Genomic DNA, 19,380 nt, shown 5'->3' with positions numbered 1-19,380 from the left:
GCCCGGGGAGAGGGCTGCCAGCACCTCTTGGAGCACGATGGGGAGATGTCTCGAATCCCTTGACTGACGCAGTGACCCTGGTGGGAGGAGACGTTCCAAATGCCGCCGACGATGTAGGTGACCGGACAGAGAATCCCTATTGCAAGAGGCCTAGCCATCTGAACAACAAGCGATGAAGGCAATGCGACTGGACTCATTGTCCATCTGCAAGTATTCTAATGATTAGATAACTGTCGTAGAGTCACATTGACTGCACAGAAAACTGTCATGCTCAAATAGCGGCAGCGCGAGCACATATCCAGTGAGAAGTGTCGAGCTCGGTCGCGAGGTGATGCGGTCCTAGTCTGTAACTGTAAATAGGTACATTCCGAAACTGGTGGAGTGCCATTGTATGGGGAAGCTGATATTTTTAGCGGTGCGTCTGCCAGCCATATCAGTCTTCAGCCAGTTGTAGAACCGATGCGCTAGAGTTGGCTTGAGCTGAAAAGCTCAGAGTCGCACTGGCCGCTGTCGGGGAGATCCCGGCTGGAGGCTCGCTGCGAAACTTCCGGAATCATATTGGCGCGGTCAGGCCCCATCCTCCAGTGGCACTGTCCGAGACCGAGTCGACTAGGCCAGTCACGGTCCTCGGGGCCCCAACCGACGCTTAATGATCCTGCTAATCTGAATGCCTCCTTTGGGAAGTGGAGATGGCGGTAGGGCTGAACGGGAAACGTGGGAGACGATTGGTGGGAAGAAAAGCCCCCAGGCCCTCGCTGATGTCGTCGCCAGACAAGCTATCAGGAATACTAGTAGGGGTCAGGACGAAGCGGTATTTGTGACTTCTAATTTAGGAGTGTTCTGTATGTTGCTGGGCTCCCCTTACATGACCTGCTTTGAAGCATGGCTAGTATCCTTCAAAAATATGCAATTTGCATGGGATACACTGAAAATGTACAGCCATTTCTCCACTATGGTAGACCTTCCAGCTAGGCTTTGGAGGCATATCTCGCTCCATGCGTGTGGAGACTATCTGCACCAGCACAAAGGCCGTCGGGGCGGTGAGCTTCTGCAAGACTTCGTGCTTTCCACCATACCTCAATAAGGATATTGTCCTATGCAGCACCATGCATGTAACCTTGAGGGATGTCCTTTTGATGAGACTAGACCGGGCTTGTGCTGACCCGGAGCGATTACAGATGCCTCCTGGGTCCTGGGAGCCAATTGCAGCCACAGTCAGAACTTCCATTTTGCCCAACGGTAAAGACAACCTACCTTGTCTGGAAGCGGCAGCCTTTTCGCTTCGAAAGGGCCGGGAAGGCGATGGAAGCAGACCAGCAGAAAAAACATACCCAGACACACTCTTTGTTTGGAATAGCAGAATTTCCTATGCAGGTCCAGCCCTGCCGGCCAGGATTGTGCTGCTGCAGCCTTATGTCTACTGCGCAACATAAAGTGTCCGCAGGGGTATGCAGAGGTCCTTTAGGTACCACAGCCCCTGCACAGAGCATAACCGCTTTGGGCATTCTCCAGTGTCCCCAAACGCGATGGTTGATTATTCTTCCGGACTGCTCAACTGACATGGTTGTGGGGAAAAATCGAGTGGAACAGGACCACACAGCCTCACCCAGAACTGACATACGATGGTGTTTCAGGAGACTGGCTTCGACCATTGCAATCTGATCACCTTATAGATAACTCCGATGAGCAGTGTTCGAGCCGCGGGTCTGAAGGATGTTACGGCCCTTGCGAACACTTGTGTGCGCCTTTATTTCTCTTTCTCAACTTGATGTCTTATCTTTTGATACAAACCGGGGTCCGTGTATACGCCGTGAGGTATGCTGTGGGAAGTATCCAAAGCGCGTAAGCAGTTGTAGCGACTTACCGGTGCGATGCCTGGCCGAGTAGGCCCGCAGGTGCCGGGTTTCCTGGGCGGATTCAACCCTGGGATTTGCCCTCATCCTGCAGGGATTCGGTCTGTTATCAAGAACTGTATGGTATGACTACCATTGATTTTACTTCATAGTCAAGTACAGTTGAACGGTGAGACTTTTTGAGTTGGCGGAGTTCGAGCGATCGACAAAGACGACGCCACGGTTGGCCAAAACGCTAGCTAACGTTACTTTGACAGCAGACATCGGCTGTCGACAGACAGAGAGATCGAAGAGGAGATCGATTGGTCGACGCCGTTGGCCCCTTTCCTCGCATCCTGAGCACATATCAAGCCTAGTGCAGTATCAAAGAAATCAAATCTTGAGACAAATGAGGGTAGTCAGAATGATTGGAGCCTGGAGAGTAGAACGGGGATTGACCGGAAGAACCACCAGGCATGGATCGTCTACGATTTGATCGTGGCGGAGTTTCGAAGACATAAACCCGAACCGGTGATGTGGAGAATACGTCGCTCCCCGTGATATACCGCCGGGCGTACCTGATTCGCTGTCAAGGGCTAAGGGATGGTATGCAGCAGGCCATGACGGTTGATGGCGGTGATGGCGGCCGCGTCGGATGCAGTGGTAAGGTAATGGTGGTGGTGGTGGTGGTTGTGGTGGTTGTGGTGGTGTAGCGCAGGCAGGCAACATGCAGTTTACGGACGAAGGTGGTTGCATGGACGTGCACTGGCAGTGGGAAAAGGCGGATGCGCTCAGGTGCAAAGCGTGGCCGTGGCTGCGGGAGAGACTGCGCAGACCGCCCCTTCTGCTCAGGGCAGCGACAGGCTAGATCGGATCGGGCTAAAGCAGCGACCGGGGCGCAGCCTGTTTACGACGTTGCAGTGGCAGCCAATTCGTGCCATTTCGCCCGCTCAACCACTCGTCTTCACTGCCCGTCACCCTCGTCTCTGGCAAGCGGCCCAAAATGCATCTCTGCAGTCCTATTTCCGTGCCAGCCCGGCTTGCTGTTCGCCGCCAGTGCCTCCACGGCCCCCGGTTTCCTCTGCATTTCGGGTCCTCTCTTTCCACCGACGTGGGACACGCTAAGAACCCCCTTGTCCCGGTCCCAGGCGGTCAACTGAGGTTGACGCATGCCCGTGCTGCTCGCTCTGAGGAGCCCCGTTTGACGCCCTGTCAGGCAGGGCAGCCGTAGGGCGCAGGCAGGTCGCGAGCATGGATAGAAATCCCTCTCGTGCGTGTCGACCGATGCTAGAGGTGTGTGGACATGTGGCCTGCTGCCCATGGTCTCGTTATGACCCCGGTTGGACTTTTGTTGCGTCCTGTTACAGTGGATTACTCAACCTCCCAAAAGCCACGCTCTAGGACTGTTCAGGGTAAGCGTTGTATTGGCTGTTTCCGCCTGTTGACAAACGTTGGTTATATATCGGGGAACAGTTCAGTTCGGGCGTCCCATGCAGTGCATTTGTTCATGCATCTCTGGTCAACCAGACTTCTGTACACACGACTATTAAGCCCCCGACTATTCCCTCTTGTTTCTCCCAGATTCTTTGCACCTGACAGACCGGACAAACGGTTGTACTCGACTACCAGCAGCTCTGTACAATATTGTATACATAACGACATCTCATAGCAGGACCGGCGTGGACGCCATGCAAAGGAGTCAAAGCTACTCTTACCCTTCCGGGACCATGGTTGGACAATCGAGATACTCTGCGACGCATGCCAGCAGTTCGGCTTTCAGCGCGTCCGCAAACCCAAACGAAGACTGGACCAAGATCTCGGACCTTGCGGAGAGACGTCGGATACAAAACCGGATCGCTCAGGTATGGGCATGTCACTATCAGCGGGATCATGTTGCAACTGACATTCTGGGCAGCGAAATTATCGCAAGAAGCTCAAGAGAAGGCTTGAGGACTTGGAGCGTCGCGCCGGTTCTTCTTCTGCCTCTCCCGAACAATCACATTCAGAACTCGTATCGACGACATCCAGAGACACATCAAGCAGATCACCTCAGCGCATCTCACGTCAAGCCTCGGATCCAGCGAAATCGCACGAGATACAGCGGGCATCCCCAGAGATCCTCCCTCTAGATGATCATACCTCACTTTTTGATACTCCCACTGCCCAACATGCCTCACTGAACTCGCCCCCAGAGTTTTCCTTTTCGACTTATCCACCCACAACAGCACATCTTCAATACGAGCAGCAGCAACTAGCAGCCTACGAAAACCACCCCGGCTACTACACGAGTTCGTACTACCCGGGCGTCACATCTTCTAGCTTACCTCCCACGTTACCGGCAATGCTTCCCTCATCATACAGCAAGCAAGATCATCTCTTCGGCGATGACGAGTTTTTGAGTCCCTTCAATATGAATTACGCGTCTTTGGCTGGCCTCGAAATGCCCTCCAATCAGACCTATCAGGGGGGCCCTTCTCATGTAAATCCCACCAGTTTCTTGTCGCGTTCATATTCAAGCCCGTACTCTTGAGCAGCACGAGGTGATGGCTTTGCCAGCTCGCATTTATCAAGCCCGGTGCCATTGTCTGCAGCTCAAAAGCTGACTTCATCTGGCCAGACACCGCCGCTCACAGACTGTTATTCTGTGGACTCACCACATAACTCACCCACTTACTTCGAAGTACCGCTGACACCGGTCTCTCGGGCAGCGAGTCCCAATATCCAGTTGATCGACCTTGGCTACCGTTGGACGTCCTGAAGGAGTGTCTCCTAGCAGGGGTGTCAGTATCACTCTCTCAGCGGGGTGAATGAATTTCACGACTTTTCCGGAAATTAGCGGCATTACCTTTGCGTGGGCAAGATCAGGGCACGGGGCTTGGAAGCATTTATTACCATTACCATTCACGCGAGGAACCACAATTCGGACAAAAGCATCAGCTGTTGTACATCTACATTGATTCTAATGTGCCGGCACACGAGGGTCTAGGAAGGGCTCTTATCGGCTGCATGTGAGTCAATATAGGTTTTGATACCATAGATACCGGGTAGGGCAAGCGGAAGGGCTTCTTTGGAAGATGTCAAGAGTTGCACAGGAGGGCAACTGCCAGCAGCTTTGCCGATACAGGGCATCTATCTAGCTGGTGTCTATTCGAAATTCCAATTCCTCTCCATACAGCAACTTTCTTCACTTTCTGTGGCGCGATGGAACTGTGTACGCACTGTAGTAGTAAGCAGGGAAGCGAGTTGCCTTTGGTATGCCGGCAGAGCTGAATACGAAAGTGCTGCTCAGCAGGAGGAGCTGAGCCTAGTAGGGCTCGGGCTGAGCCAGACACGACATTCTGAGACTGCGACGGGCAGCGGCATTGGCAGTGGCAGTGACAACCATCATGTGTTGGTGGTGCAGTGCAGTGCATGCAGTGCCAGTGCCTGCGCCTGTGGTGGCTGTTGGCTGTGGATGCGGCTTAGGCGGGGGGTTGGGTTTAGCGAAGCAATCGACGTGAACCACCTCCGAGTCCCTCAAGACTGCGACTCCGGTGCGCACGCCCACGTACAATATCCCTTGCCAGGCCAGGCTGCAGATCCTCTCCTCAGCTCTTCGTATCCCTCTCCCGGTGCAAAGAATGGAATCTCGTTCCCACCGTCAGGTGTTATTTGGGTCAAATGGGTGAGCAAGGTGTCCAGTGATGTTCGAGTCGACTTCTGCTGTTCCTTCTGGGTCACGCTCCCCTCGAATGCCCTGGTTCACTGACAACATGCCACCAACGGGCTAATAGGGGCTGGTATCCGGAACAGTGGACAGCCAGTGATGACCGAGTTCGTGGAGGAAGCTCACAGGTACGTCGGCAGTTCTTGTCCGTTTTCCTTCCTCTGAGCCCCATACAGTGGGCTTGGGCATCCCCCGGTCCGCGGTAGGGCTGCAGAGCGTGAGAGGCACTTCCGTGCTACGATTTGTCCAAGAACTGACACGAAGGATTCATCTGACAGTCCTACTTGGATTGCAGCGGCCCAGCCGCATGCTTCCATGGCCGACTTGATATCGGGACCCTCGGTGGGGCGGGCTTTGCATCCCAACGTACGGTCCGCGACGATTGGCACTTGAAGTTGGATTCTTTTGCAGGTGTCGAGGTCTCGATCGATCCATCGCACTCTGACAACCATGTCTATACCTTGATCCTTAAAGACCACCTTCTTCCTCCCAATCGCGACAACGGTCGCGAACAATCTACCATGTCTTGGGAGTTTGATTTCTCTACCGCCGACAGTGTCCCAGCTGGTGATGATGATACAACCTACCGCTCACTTTTCATTCCTTGGGGCCGTTTCAGGCCCACCTACCGTGGCAAATCCTACCGCTCCTCGAAGCCCCTAGATGTGAGCGACATCAGGCGAGTTAGTATCATGATCAGGAGGTACGTTGCAAGGATCCACTTATACACTCCTATGATCTTACAAATTGGCAGTTTTTTCGGCTCTCAACAGGGGGAGTTTCGTTTGAGGATACATTCTCTCACTGCATGTTCGGCACCACATCTTCGGGAACCATCAAACCAATGAACTTAATACAAAGGGCGGAGAACTACTTCCCGAATATGTATCAAATCCAGGGTTAGAGCTACACTCCAGGGCACAAGAAACTATCTGGACTCTTTGGGAGTAGTGACAGTTCCAAACAAATCAGGTGAGAAGGAGAAATATCCGCCTGCTTTCTCTGAGACTGGACCTTTCTTTTCGCCCGAGATGAAGGCATTTGAAGAGGCGATGTGGGCACCCTCGCTGCGTTCAATTGTGTCCTATACAACATTGAACGGCCAATACCTTTACCCGAAAGGCTTTCCCTGAGCTTGTCACAACTTCAGAGTCCTCCGCTTGGATCCTCAGTCCTGCGCCAGCTACCTCAAGAGTCGAGCTTCGATCCGTGACGCATCTGTCCATGATTGAGCTCACCATCTTCTGGACCGGGCAATAGCTGACTCGCTTTACAAAGACCTGCCTCAAATGCCATGAGGGTGAAAGCACAGCTTGGCCCAGCACTACGTGATTGGAATCGCGTATCCAGAGCTGGAATGCTTATTCTGTGCACCGACGCTTAGCACCTAACATGTCCCTACCAGCTACATGCGTGGCTCAGCCTTGCAGCAAACAGCCTTCTACGACCATCGCGGTTCGCATCACCACTGGAAGCAGCTCGCCGCGCCTCCTACATGAATAATTCTGCGCCACCAGAGGTCTCCTGGCCACCGTGGCTGCTCACATTCAGCTGGAAAATGATCTAAGATATCAAGCTTCGCCTCCTTTATTATTTGTCATGAATCCTGGACCCAGCCCGGACGCATACAAGATAACGAGAACACTCACCAAAGCCCCCTACAACACTAGCACAAGCCTTCGAAGCAGTAAACGAACCCATACCCTTGGCAGGCACCTATATGGCCGGAAAGGCTCTGTTAATGCCTCATAGCCCTCAAGACAAATCAAACATGTGCAAAACATGGGACTTTTGTTCCTCGCCAGCAATCCAACAATGTTTCTAAGGGACAGACTGAACTATGACACATCGCCCACGCAAGCTCCAGGCAGTAGTGATATCAAAGGCTTAGTGAAAGCCTGCGATGTAGATCTTGGTGGAAAGGTTCTGGAAACCGAAACAGTGTTAGAAGCATTACCATACGGAACCATACGACATGACAAGGATCATCAGCCATACACTGGCATGTATCTCCTTCTTTGACGCGTGGTCCTTCGATAGCCTCAGGGCTCTCGCAGGTCTTCAAGTTGAGGGCCTATCTGGCATGCGTTAAACAAGAAGACAGGAGCGCCACGTTGGCGTCGATATGGATCCGCGGAGCCGCTGGCTTCCAGCTTGTTCCGAGCAGGCATTACTACCCATATACTCAAAAGTCGACCATGGCGCATTATGCGTACCTAACCGAGACTTGGTGAAGGCCATCAACCCCTGCCTCGGAACTCCGGCCACCACGATCTGCGAAGATGATTACAAACACCTCAGCCATTATGTTCGAGTATTGCTTGCGCGTATATGGATCACTGTGCCCTCGTCACAACCGGTATACTGCTCTTTTGAGCTGCCGAGACCGCCGGGACCACTGTCGTGGAGGCCTGCTTGTTCATCACAAGACCGGCTGCACGCAAGAATGCAACAAGATCAGGCTCCCCGACGTCATTGCGGGAGGCCTAGGAGGCCCCAAAATCTTTCGTGCAACTGCATGGAACTATCCGGGGTTAAGCAATAGCTGTTCGAGTGTCGAAAGCAACGTTTGTCATCAAGCGTCATGCATGTCTAAAGCAGCAGGTTCCACTCAGACTTCCTATTTTGGTAGAAGAACAGCAACATTGGAAAATATTCGTCAACACGGGATCGCTAGGATCGTGGCACAAGCTTAATGCACAGTTCTAGGAGGCCCTGGTTCAACATATTTTACTCCTTGATGTCGTGTACAATTACAGGGCGGAGCAAACCCACCATGAACACCACGTCGAAGAACACTCAAGATCACTGGTCTGGTCGCATATATGCACGTATTTAGACTGACAAGGCGAGCATTTTCTTGAAGCGGACAAGTGTCTTTGAGGTTACTGGCCACTACTAGTATCCCCCAGTTCTGGCGGAATTACGGGCCGAGTACACCGTTCAGCCTTGTCAGTCCTTCTGGACTGGAGGATGTCTCGGCCGAACATACATCCGACCGACCATCTGCCACGAACAAAGGAGTCACGACGGTCCACCTATTCCGTTCGCGGGCGATAGGTTGCCCGAGGCCGACGGGAAGAGTCAGTCCGAAGTCTTCCTCTGTCCATGCGCTGACCGAGAGTCCCGGAGAGATTTGTTAGGCCGCAAGCCGAAGACAGATCAAGGAGCTACTATACGACGAAATAATCCGCCGGCTGCCAGATCCGCGGTGCGCGTGGAAGGCTCATCCATCCTGTGCAGCACTGCCCGGCCAGGCTGAGCGAAGTTCGCCAGCTAGAGTCTATGAAAACATGCCAGGTAAGGGTACAGCTTTCCAGAGCCTCGGCTTGAGAGATACTCCTATTCTACCGCAATCTTTGCTCCTTGAGTATACTGGTTTCCGAGTCCCGAGCATAACTATTCCTAGCAATAGGATGTGATTCAGATTGACATTGCCCTGCTAAGCCGGAGAAACAAATACAGTGACCTCTGAGCGTGACGTCTTTGTGGCGGAAAGGATACCATTTACAATCCTTTCCAGGCTCAAATAATTCCTGGATCGTTCCTGGATCACCTTCAGGTTGTTGAAGAGCCGGGCGAATATCACGAGAAAGAGACTATCAAAATGCCTGCCCACATTCCGATCTCCTGTCACAAGATTTCGAACGACACCACGCCAAACAGCACCGGAGAAGCGCAGTCTTGAGATGAGGTGCTTATGATGTCCAGTACCTACAGTTCATGTCCATGGACAGACCCAGCACCAGTACCAGCTGGAGTTGAGGAGCGAGATCCCAGCGTAACGTCCTGTCCTTGCATCGTCGAAGCTCAAGCTCAAGCTCGAGCCCGAGCCGAGTTCAAGAGCAGAAGCGGGCTCGGCTCAGGGAAGAGAAAAGGATGCCTTGACGCCAAGGTAGACTGGTAAAGGTATACGAAGCAGCATGCCAGACGACCATGGATAAGCGCGCGACTTCAAGCACGGAAATGATTTCCATCATCTAGTGGCAGCCCAGCCTCAACAGCAGTTTGATCTGTGCAGCGGGTGGTGTGCATGATACAGCAGGTATGTACCTTACGCTCTGTTTGTCTTGTCTGTTGTTGTTCAAGTTTCGAGGACCGTTCATTGCCTTGCGGGAGACCGCCGTATACCTGAAATCAATTCAAGGTAGCTGTTTGGGGGCTCGGGCTAGCCGCCAAACATTTCTTGAGGTACCCAGGAGGCCACTATGATCAAGACCTTGGTTCGGAGCTGATCGAGGCAGGAGAGGATCCGATAGATCTGTTTACCAAGCGGCCGCCGTATACCTGAAATAAATACAAAGACAGCCGTTTGGGGGCTCGGGCCAGCCACCAAACACCTTTGAGGTACCCCGGAGGCCCCCGCCATCAAGATTGTTGCTGATTGTTGATCGGGAGGTTCCCTTAGCTGTTGTTTACTGTATCTGCCTACCTAGACCGATACAGCAAAGGTCCCCCCATATTGCTTATACGGCATTGCTGCTGCACAGGGCACCTACCCAGCAAGCGTACAATATTGCTGTAGTGGCTGCTGGTGTGCAGTGCAGGAAAAGGAGCTACGGTGGTGACCTTCAAGATTGGCGTCGGCCACTGCATGAGGAATCAAAGACAACTTGAAGCAATACATCATGAAGATTGAGAGAACGCACTGCTTGCTACACTCGTCGTACTACTGTCGAAACATAGAAACACTTTCTTCACACGGCAATGCAATGCTTTCTCTACACTCCAACACTCTACTCCTTTATAATAAGCAAGCAACATCCAGGCTGCAACTTTCTTTATACACTCGGCGGCTCCCACTGCAGGTTTCTTTTCAATTGAACACAAAGAAGACTCACGAGGGTGAAAGGCAACTGCTCCTGCCCCCCGAACTCTCTTTTCTTGTTCAAGTCTGAATAGTAGTATTCAGTTCCGTTCACGGAATCTTGACACTCCAAGGATGCTGCTCTTCACCATACTGGATTCCCTCGATCCAGTTCTTCATCTTGAGCGCCACCTCGCCCGCCTCTTCCGTCTTCTTCAAGCCGCAGTCAATCATGCGATCCTTCCAGAGGATATTCCTCACAGGTGCGACGATCGCCGCGGTACCAGCACCAAACACCTCGACGAGACGACCCTCACTCTCGGCATCAGCAAGCTCCTGCATCTTGACATATCTTTCCTCAACCTTCCACCCTTGGGGCACCAATCGCTCACGGGCGAGGGCAAGGACAGAATCGCGCGTGACACCCTCAAGGATAGTTCCATCGAGCGGAGCGGTCAACAGCTCCTTCTGACCAGTCTCCTTGTTCTTGATACACACAAACAAGTTCATCGTGCCAACCTCAGTAATATACTCTTCTGGTCCAAACAGCCATAGATTCTGGTGCAGGCCCTTTTTCGCGGCCTTGAGCTGCGGCACAATACAGGGCGCGTAATTGGCTCCGAGTTTCTTGTCGCCCACACCGCCGGGCCACGCGCGCACAGCGTAGTCGGTGGCTTCGAGCGAAATCGCCTTGAATCCCGTGGGATAGTACGGGCCGACGGGTGAGGCGATGACGAACAACAAAGCCGAACCCGGTGGACCGACGCCCAAAGTGCGCTGCGTGCCGATCAGCGTCGGGCGAATGTATAACGAGTATCCCTTTTCAGACGGGATGAATCGTTCATCCAGCTTGCAGAATTTGCCGATCAGGTCGATCAGCTTGTCGCCTTCGAATGTGGGCAAAGCGATGCGCGCTGCGGATTTGTTCAGGCGTGCCATGTTCTTGTCTGGGCGGAATAGTCGTAGTGAGCCATCTTGTTGGCTCTTGTATGCTTTCATGCCCTCGAAACATTCGAATGCGTAGTGAAATACACAGGTTGCCGGGTCGAGGGAGAGGTTTTGGTACGGCGTGATTCGGGGTGCTAGCCAGCCTTGAGATGCTGTCCATTCGATTGAGAGCATGTGATCTGTCATGCCACGGTAAGGTTAGTGATATGCAGGAAGAAAAAGGTAGTGAGGAATGCCTGGTGTTGGTGTTGGTGCTGGTACCTACCGGTGAATGTCCGTCCAAACACGAGATCCTTGTTGGGAACCAGCTCTTTCGGAGTAATCGTCTTGGTCACCTCCAGTTTGCTCGGGTCAATGCCCGGCAGGGATTTGGCTGGGTCATCGTCCAGCGATAGGCTCTCCTGTCTTCTTCGGGAGGTGTAGGTCGAGAAAGAGGAGGAGTGTTGTCTCTGTGTGGGCAGCAGTAGCCGTAGTGACGATTCCGGTTTCTTCAATGCGGATTGCGTGAGAGCGCGTGTTGCGCAAGGTGCGCGGAATAGCCGAAGCAGTGACATTGTTGCTGTATGTTTTTTTATCTCTCTGCTCGTGTGCTCTTTTGTCTGATCAGATCATACAGTGCCAGGGCCGCAGGAGAGAAGGTGAGGGCAGGAAGAGGGTGAGTGAACAAGGGCGTCGAAAGACAAGAGCTGTGTTGGAGAACGGTGTGACTGTGAGGTGAGTGTCGGTTAAAGCGATATAAAAGCAAGACGTCGAGTTCGAGTCAACCCTGGGGCTCCATATCAGTCTAGTCCAGGTCCGTGATTTGACTGCTTGTCATGGCGAATCCCCGAGTCTTGAACGGTTCCGAGTGAAAGATCGATGGGTCCCGCCGTCAACTTCGCCGATGGAAACGAGGCCGTACAATTTTCAGGGCCGGAGATCGGAGCTCGATGCTTGGCCACGGCTGCTAGCAGCCGCTATAACCGACTATGTGCTCTAAAGCACATCCTGTGGTAGTTAAGACTGCTAGTCACCGCTAGTGGCTTGTTATATGGTGCCGCGGATAGCCGCCTGCGACTCATCTTCCGCTTCCAACCTCTTGTTACTTATCTTTCATTTCATCGCTGGCATCTCGGAGTCCTTCATCGATCCCCGGGCTCGCGGCATCGGGATACTACAGACGCATTTATGACTCTTTCCCTTGCCTTCGCCTTCCTGGGTCGTGCCTTTACAACGGGATTCAATCTTCTGCCGTCACCCCTTGCGTACTGTATCAGAATGCCGATAGCCTCTATATCGAGCCCGGCCTCCGTGTCCAGCAATTTAAAGGTAGCCTCATCTACCCACCGCCTCTGTTCAGCTGCGTGGGACATACACTGTACCCTCTTCTTGGAGGATCTGGCCACTCTTGCGTTTGCTCGCAATGGCCTAGTTGACTGTTGGCCTTCGGGGACATCTGGGCAGTGGGCACTGCCAACATCATCATGAGAGAACAATCCACAGCACATGAGTCAGTATTGAATATGTTCCGAGTCATGTAAGACCGTTGTCAAGATCATCGGATACTCTCATGGGCCAGGTCAGGCTCATAGGTTCATACATGTCCAGATTTATGGGAAAGGAGCATCCACCATGTCTCGCATGCTTCCGTTCTGCCGTGATAGCGTGAACGAGGTCGTTTTGTGAACTGAGGTCATGCACCGGGAGGAGTCGAGTTCGACATCAAGCCTGGCTATGATTTCAATGAACACGATTTTACCCAGCTTCCGAGGCCGAGACTGCTGCAGAACACGATATCTGTGCAGCTTGCAAGGAAAAAGGCGAGAAACCGAGGGTGTGAACTTCAAGCAAGATATCGGTATGCTGGCACTGTAGTTTCACTACTCAGTAAGTCTGACAAACCCACAAAAAAAACAATCTCCGTCGGGTCTTTTCTTGAAGAAGAGCAAAAACTTTTCCACAAACCCCTTTGTTAGGGGGTTGTGGTAAGTGAAACCCGGGTTAGCAGGGTTTTTCCGACTCGTTTCGCTGGTTGGTGTCAACCCGGGGTCCAGGGTTTGAATTTCGTTCGTTCCGCTCGTTGGTGTAAACCCGGGTTCGCAGGGTTAAGAGAATCTTGGACCGAAAAGTCGTCGAATTATTTGTCCCTTGCGGGATTTGAACTCGAGACCTGAAGTTTCGGATTTGCGGAGGATTCGCCCAGTCGAATGGCTGCCTTCCAATTTTGTCTGTGTGACACAGACGGGCTTGCCGATTAAGCCAAGTGGTTTGACCTGGACCATTCGGTGCTGGGGGTCTTTGCGTATGTTGACAGAAATTTGGTTTTCAAAATCTATATGCGGTGAATTAAATTGTGAAGTGCCGGTGAGTGAAGACTCCCGGGGAGGGCTCCGGGTGGTCAAGTGCAGCAGGTGAGGCGGGAGCGGAACGAAAGATGGACTGGGTCAAAATCTACATCTCCAGAACCATACTGCACTGGTCGGGCAACAGTTTTGTCTCGAGAATTGAGAATCACTTCCCTCCGTGGTCGCCAGGTCCAAGACTCGATTTCTTTCCATGGCGCGACTATAGCAGCAACGATAAACTGGCCTTCCAAGAGATATCAATGTTGGCCCCGCTTCACTACCCAGCCCATCCACCGTTGATGAGACTGGTTTGCAATGGTAGATGAGGCTGGCGAGGTATTTATCCACCCAGGCCTGCTCTACACCGCTTGACAAGGCTGACTACCTAGCTGTCTTATTTATCAAGCGCCCAGGATCATGGGGGATTGGAGACCCGCCAGATTCAGCGAGCCAAATCAGACCGAGGACGACGACCACAGGGTGGATATACTACCAATAGGTGGTTGTCTGATGAGCAAGCCAGGTAGGCCATCACAACGAGTTGGACACAGCGAAGCTCTAGGACAAATGTATTCAGCCTATTCTTGAAAGTTGAAACTCGGTACCGGTTACGCCTCGAGTCAGAGATGCAGCGAGAAGAGACAGGACCAGAAGGCTCAAGCCGTCCATACCAAGGCAACCTCGACCTCTGTACCTCGAGTTACTCGGTGGTAATTGAGTACTACGAGGCCGTATTCAACGACAAGAGGACTCAAGATGAAAGGATGAAACGGTATAGAGAGTAAGTAATTATCCATTAATCACGATTATGCCTGACACTATAATCTTTTGACTGCATCGCTCGTCTCCAGCGTAAGTAGCATGTGACATCTGTCAGGCGAGCGATACGGCCGATCCTGCAAGGCTGACTGGTATTAGCGCCAAGGGGGCCCATTTCACCCCATCAGCTCAGATTAGATCTTGGGACATTGTCATAAATCGCCCAAAGATATGAAAAGCCAGCCGCAGGGCTCAATTTTGCGCTTCTTATGCCTGGCGCAGAGGGTGTCTAGCCTCCTTCTCCTCTCCTACAAAGAATGTCGTTAGCATAAGGTCCTGGCGGGAAAGAAGTCTGTCAAAACTTACTGGTCAGAGTGTCGCGGGCCTTGATCATCATCTTGCCGTTCTTGTTGGGGAACTGGACGAGGGGCGACAGGGCGTCGCGGATGCCAGTGTTGGCAGCACCAAGCGGGGCGGTGTAGTCGATGGAGAAGACGGAGACGGCAACAGAGCAGCCATCATCAACCACGTCGGTTTCACCGGGCAAGGAGCAGTCGCCGTTGATGCAGGTGTTTAGGCCTTCGGTCATGGCGTTGCCGTAGGTGAACAGGCCGGTGGTCTTGTTGTAGATGGCGCGGTCGGTCATGGCTCCACCGGTAATGCGGGTCTGGTAAAAGGATGGCGACACGCAGGTGTCATTGGTCAAAGAAGTGATGAAGGGGGCATTGACGCTGTTAAGATGGTTGGTTTGTCAGTCTCTATGCTTGAGGATACTGTGTGGTCGGTAGGGTAGTGTTGGCAGGGATGGGTTGGACAGCCTCAGAGGCAAGGCTGAACGAGATTGCGGAAGGGATGTGGGGCATTGCTTACTTTATACCGTAGCCTAGCGGCAGCAGGCGCTCCCCAGGCTTCGAGCCCTTGACCAATGCGGTGACGACATCCAAGGCCAGCTGGGCATGGATGGTCGCAGGATCAGGGTGGCCAGATGCAGTGGTCTTGTTGATCCAAGTGTACGACCGCTGCTCGGAATTGGCCCCAGAAAACGCAATAGCTGGGATGTTACGTTGAATAGCAGCATATGTGCCACCTGAGAGTCGGAAAAAGGGTCAGTAAACTGGTGACAAAGATTTACCTGCAAAATAAGTCTGCTCGAGTCATGCAAAACGTACCAATTGTTCCACTCAAAGTATAGTAGAACGGTCCGGGGTTCAATCCAAAGTTGGGACCGCCGAGGTACAGATCAATGGTCCGGTTGTCGTAGAAGTTCGGGATGACATAGTCCAGAGCAACGTACGTGCAGGCGGCAGGAGTGCCGTTGTAGTACCAGACGTCTGGGTCGGTGGGATCGCGGCCAAGGGACGGGGCACCGGCGGGGATGATGTTGAACTCCGAAGGGACAGTCAAGTTCTTCGAAGTGGTGAACACCGCACGGCCACCTTGACCACTCTCGTTGTCGGCAGGGGCCACGAGAACGACATCGTGACCATCAGCCTTCAACAGGCGGTAGAATTCTCGAACCTGGGCAGCGGCGAAGCCATCGTCATTGCCCAACAGGATGGAAATGGCAGAGCTGCTGGCAAAGAAACACGAGGCCGCCAGTGTGGCGGACAGAATGGAGAAGCGCATGGTGAAACGCCGTCAAACGAGTGTCAGGCCGCTGTCGAGATTGATTAGATGTGATGAAGCTGGCTGGTGATAAGAAGAGAGGTGAGAACAAGCTCGGACTGACACCGAGCTTTTAAGGTTCAAGCTCCATAGCCGAATCTAGGACGAGCACGTTTCTTCCAGACTCCGTCATACAGTCTATCGAAAACCGAAGATTCTGCCAAGCCATGCGAAGACTTGCGGTAGCACGGGGAGTGCTTACAGTCGTGCAGAAGATTGGATGGTTGTCGTTGCGAGGACCTGGAGAGTGGGATATCGAGATGCCTAAAAGGGTTAGTCAGCATCTACCCTCGAGGTCGTGGCCGAATGATTGGTGTTGAATGAATCCTGCACACAAGTCCCTGTAATGATGGACAGGCACAAGGAACAACGACGCCATTGATTTCCAGGCACAATCTGCCGGTCCTCCCGATCAGTAACACAAGATCGTGATGCCTAAATTTTTGCCTTCAGCAGTGGTGTGCTTGAAGAGGCGACCCAATGGTAAAGGCAGGTCGCCAACATCTTCCCGGGATATAGCCCCAAGGATCTTGTCTAAGGTGGAAGAAAGATCCATGCCCGCTATTATTGAGGAGTGTGAGTGGTCGAGCTCTCACAGCAGAGATTCGTACTTATCTAACCCGGTCTTCTGCTGTGGAGGCGGCTGTTGTTGCAATTTGGTTTGGGGCTGCAGGACGTTCATCGAGCCGCCGACTCCGGCGGTCGAGGCCATTCCAAAGCTGTGGTTCGACTGTTGCCATACGTTGCCTGTTACGTTATTTTGAGGAGGTGGAGCGATGCTCGCAGCGAAACCTGCGTTACGACTCTGCGAGTTCGGAGGTGGAGGAAGCGCCCATGGATTGGCTGGTGCTGGAGGAGGTGAGCTTACGGGCGGAGGACTGGAGACGTAAGTCGGCGGTGGAAATACATGGCTCTGGTTGTGTACAGGCTTAGCAGGCGGAGAAGACGATGCCCAGACCGATGCAGAAGAATGCTGCGCAGGTTGCAGAGTTGGAAACGTTGACATGCTGACATCAGGAGTTATCGAACGTGAGGCTGGGTGAGGCTGAAGCGCTGGCAAAGACGCCAGACCTGGAGCTGAAGCCGCATTCCTGTTGCTTCCAGCGACTGGAGACCACGAGAAGGATGGAGGATTTGGAGTTAATTTTTCTCCTTCCGACAAAGCACCAGCAAACACGTCGTTCCTTTCATTATTCTTGTTGCCCAGCACGAGCTTCTCAAAGTCGTCCTCTGGGCCAGCGGGGGAAGCACCACGCGGCATACCGTTGCTGATTGAAGGCAGGGCTGTCGTCGACGTTCGAATGTCTGCAGGTCGGGTCGAGGATAGCTCTTGTAATTTCCGAATCTGTTCCTTCTCTATCCTAGCCGAGAAAGACCTGATGACGTCCATGAATGCCTTGAACTGTGTCAAATCCAGCAAAGGTCCCAGGCCGAAGTTCCATAGTATAGGCATGACTTCAAGAGCTAAGAATTCAGTGTCGGCAACAGTTCCGATCTGGCGGAACACTCTGAGAGCTGCCATCATGACTGCAGGCTCCTTGGTCTTGATTGCTTTCAAAAGTGGGACGACCTTTTCCTGCATGGTGAACTTGTCCAGGCTCGACACAACCTTATCTTTTCTCTCCTGCTGGTTGGAGCCAGAGAAATCTTCTGCACCTGTCTCTGTCTGACCAGTGGGCACGCCACAGAGCACGCCAAGCGCCTCCAGTCCGCGGATCTTGATACTCAGACTATTTGTCTTGCTGAACACGTTTGCCACGACCGGAAACAGGTCATGTTTGACTGTGGAAAAGTCGATGAGCGGCAATACCGCCGGCAGGCTCTGAAGGGCAGCATCAGTGAGAGAGTGGGTAGAAGACTCCATGGCGACGTGAATAATTGGCAGGACATCGTCCTTGAATTGTTTTGCAGAACAATTATCGGCAAGTAGCTGAATGTTATTGAGCACTGTAAGTAGAGCGGCCTCCTTGCTGCTGTCCCTTTCCTCCGACTTTGATTTTGTGAGGAATATGTCTCTCATACGAGGAAGCACTTTGTCTGAGACAACGTCCTTGCCCGAGGGAATGGCCTTGATGATCTGGAAGATGTTTTGCATGATCAATGGCAGTAGTTCTCGGTCTTTCATTTCATCCAGGAGAACTCCCAGAATTTTCTTCTCTAACACAGAAGGCGGAAACTGGGGCATGACTCTACCGAGTCCTTTCATGAACTGTGACTTCTCCGCAGGGGTCTTTGCTGGCAAGGCGTCTAGAAACCGGATGGTATTGACGAGAATATTGTCAAAGTATTCCGATTGTTGGAACTCGCTGGCTGTCAAACGCTGAGCAGGTCGTCTAGCAAGCATTCGTGGCAGGGTCACGTTCAGCTCGCGTGGAAGAGGCTTGTCAGAAAGATAGTTGTTGCTACTGGATGGCACAGTTGAAGAACTGCTAAAGATCTTCTTGTAGGTGGATTGATTGCCATGGGTCTCGATCGGCGAGCGGTGAGGACGCCTATAGCAAGCCAGAATGACAAGGCCGAGTGAGAATATATCGGCGGAGTAATTTATGTTTGAATCAAGCACAAAATCGGGTGACGCATAGTCAAGATTCAATTGTACCGCTCGTGGCAGCCTCGGGTCGTGGTAGAGTGCTTCAGAGAGTGAGATTTGCGGGACAGACTGATGTCCTTCGGCGCCGTCTGGAGGCCCCGCAAAACTGAGGCCTGACAGTTTCCAGTCTGATTTGGCATTGATCATGATAGCATCAGGAGTCAGGTTTCCATGGACCAGTTTGGCAGAGTCGTGCAAGAATTCAAGGCCTTTAGCAACCTGAAGGAGGCCCTTTTGGATCTCAAGTTCATCAACTTCAACATCTTGAAGTGCTCGAGAGGCAACACCATCGTCTGACAGGGACCTCGAGATGCCTCTACCAGCTCTGCTGCCGGCTGCATCTTTTTGTGCTAAAGCGGCAGATAGTGAACATAAAACTGGTTCGGTCGCAAACATGAGCCCGCCATTTCGAGTCTCTTCAACCGGTTCGACCAGCTGCAGAATGGACGGATGGCGGAGCCGAGCAAGGCTGCTAGCCTCCTTCTTCAGCCGTTCAACAACTTCATCTTGGGCCTTTCTCAGGGACGTGGCGCTAGTAGCGCGTGTACCAAATCCACTGCTGCCAGCTTCCAAAGATTTCCGCTCAAAAACGAAGACTGACGCTCGGATACCAGTGCTTTTCTTCTTCGCGTCAAAGACAGTCCAGACTCCCACAGTGGCCGAGGGTTGTTTAGAGATCTCATAGTTCGATGTGATGTTGGACGAGAAGGACTTGAAGGCGGATGAAAACATGGTCGCCTGTTACCGGT

The 19,380-nt window shown here is 52.6% G+C and overlaps 5 protein-coding genes across 5 annotated transcripts; 1 reads left to right on the top strand and 4 right to left on the bottom strand.

The window, feature by feature from the left end:
• Positions 1–869: 869 nt before the first annotated feature.
• HMPREF1120_03961 (uncharacterized protein) lies at positions 870–5,010 on the top strand. Its single transcript, XM_009158057.1, has 5 exons — positions 870–1,465; positions 1,591–2,022; positions 2,111–3,694; positions 3,748–4,311; positions 4,450–5,010. Exons 3-5 carry the CDS (start codon positions 3,521–3,523, stop codon positions 4,588–4,590), a joined length of 879 nt encoding a protein of 292 aa, XP_009156305.1. The 5' UTR covers positions 870–1,465; positions 1,591–2,022; positions 2,111–3,520; the 3' UTR covers positions 4,591–5,010.
• On the bottom strand, positions 4,842–5,871 carry HMPREF1120_03960 (uncharacterized protein). Its single transcript, XM_009158056.1, has one exon. It carries the CDS (start codon positions 5,243–5,245, stop codon positions 4,910–4,912), a length of 336 nt encoding a protein of 111 aa, XP_009156304.1. The 5' UTR covers positions 5,246–5,871; the 3' UTR covers positions 4,842–4,909.
• A 4,262-nt stretch (positions 5,872–10,133) lies between these two features.
• Positions 10,134–12,321, bottom strand: HMPREF1120_03959 (branched-chain amino acid aminotransferase). The gene is made up of 2 exons (XM_009158055.1): positions 11,559–12,321; positions 10,134–11,472 (listed from the first exon to the last, which is right to left on the bottom strand). Exons 1-2 carry the CDS (start codon positions 11,845–11,847, stop codon positions 10,457–10,459), a joined length of 1,305 nt encoding a protein of 434 aa, XP_009156303.1. The 5' UTR covers positions 11,848–12,321; the 3' UTR covers positions 10,134–10,456.
• Positions 12,322–14,643: 2,322 nt separating this feature from the next.
• HMPREF1120_03958 (5'/3'-nucleotidase SurE) lies at positions 14,644–16,002 on the bottom strand (the record flags this gene model as incomplete). The annotated part of the gene is made up of 4 exons (XM_009158054.1): positions 14,644–14,684; positions 14,743–15,107; positions 15,247–15,463; positions 15,546–16,002. The coding sequence occupies 4 exons, from the start codon at positions 16,000–16,002 to the stop codon at positions 14,644–14,646; spliced, it is 1,080 nt and encodes a 359-aa protein (XP_009156302.1).
• Positions 16,003–16,633: 631 nt separating this feature from the next.
• Positions 16,634–19,363, bottom strand: HMPREF1120_03957 (SCY1-like protein; the record flags this gene model as incomplete). Its single annotated transcript, XM_009158053.1, has 1 exon — positions 16,634–19,363. The coding sequence occupies one exon, from the start codon at positions 19,361–19,363 to the stop codon at positions 16,634–16,636; it is 2,730 nt and encodes a 909-aa protein (XP_009156301.1).
• Positions 19,364–19,380: the final 17 nt, after the last annotated feature.

Source organism: Exophiala dermatitidis, assembly GCF_000230625.1.
Source record: "Exophiala dermatitidis NIH/UT8656 unplaced genomic scaffold supercont1.3, whole genome shotgun sequence".
NCBI lineage: Eukaryota > Fungi > Ascomycota > Eurotiomycetes > Chaetothyriales > Herpotrichiellaceae > Exophiala > Exophiala dermatitidis.
Note: the sequence above shows the minus strand (reverse complement) of the source record. Positions and strands in the feature narration are given on the sequence as shown.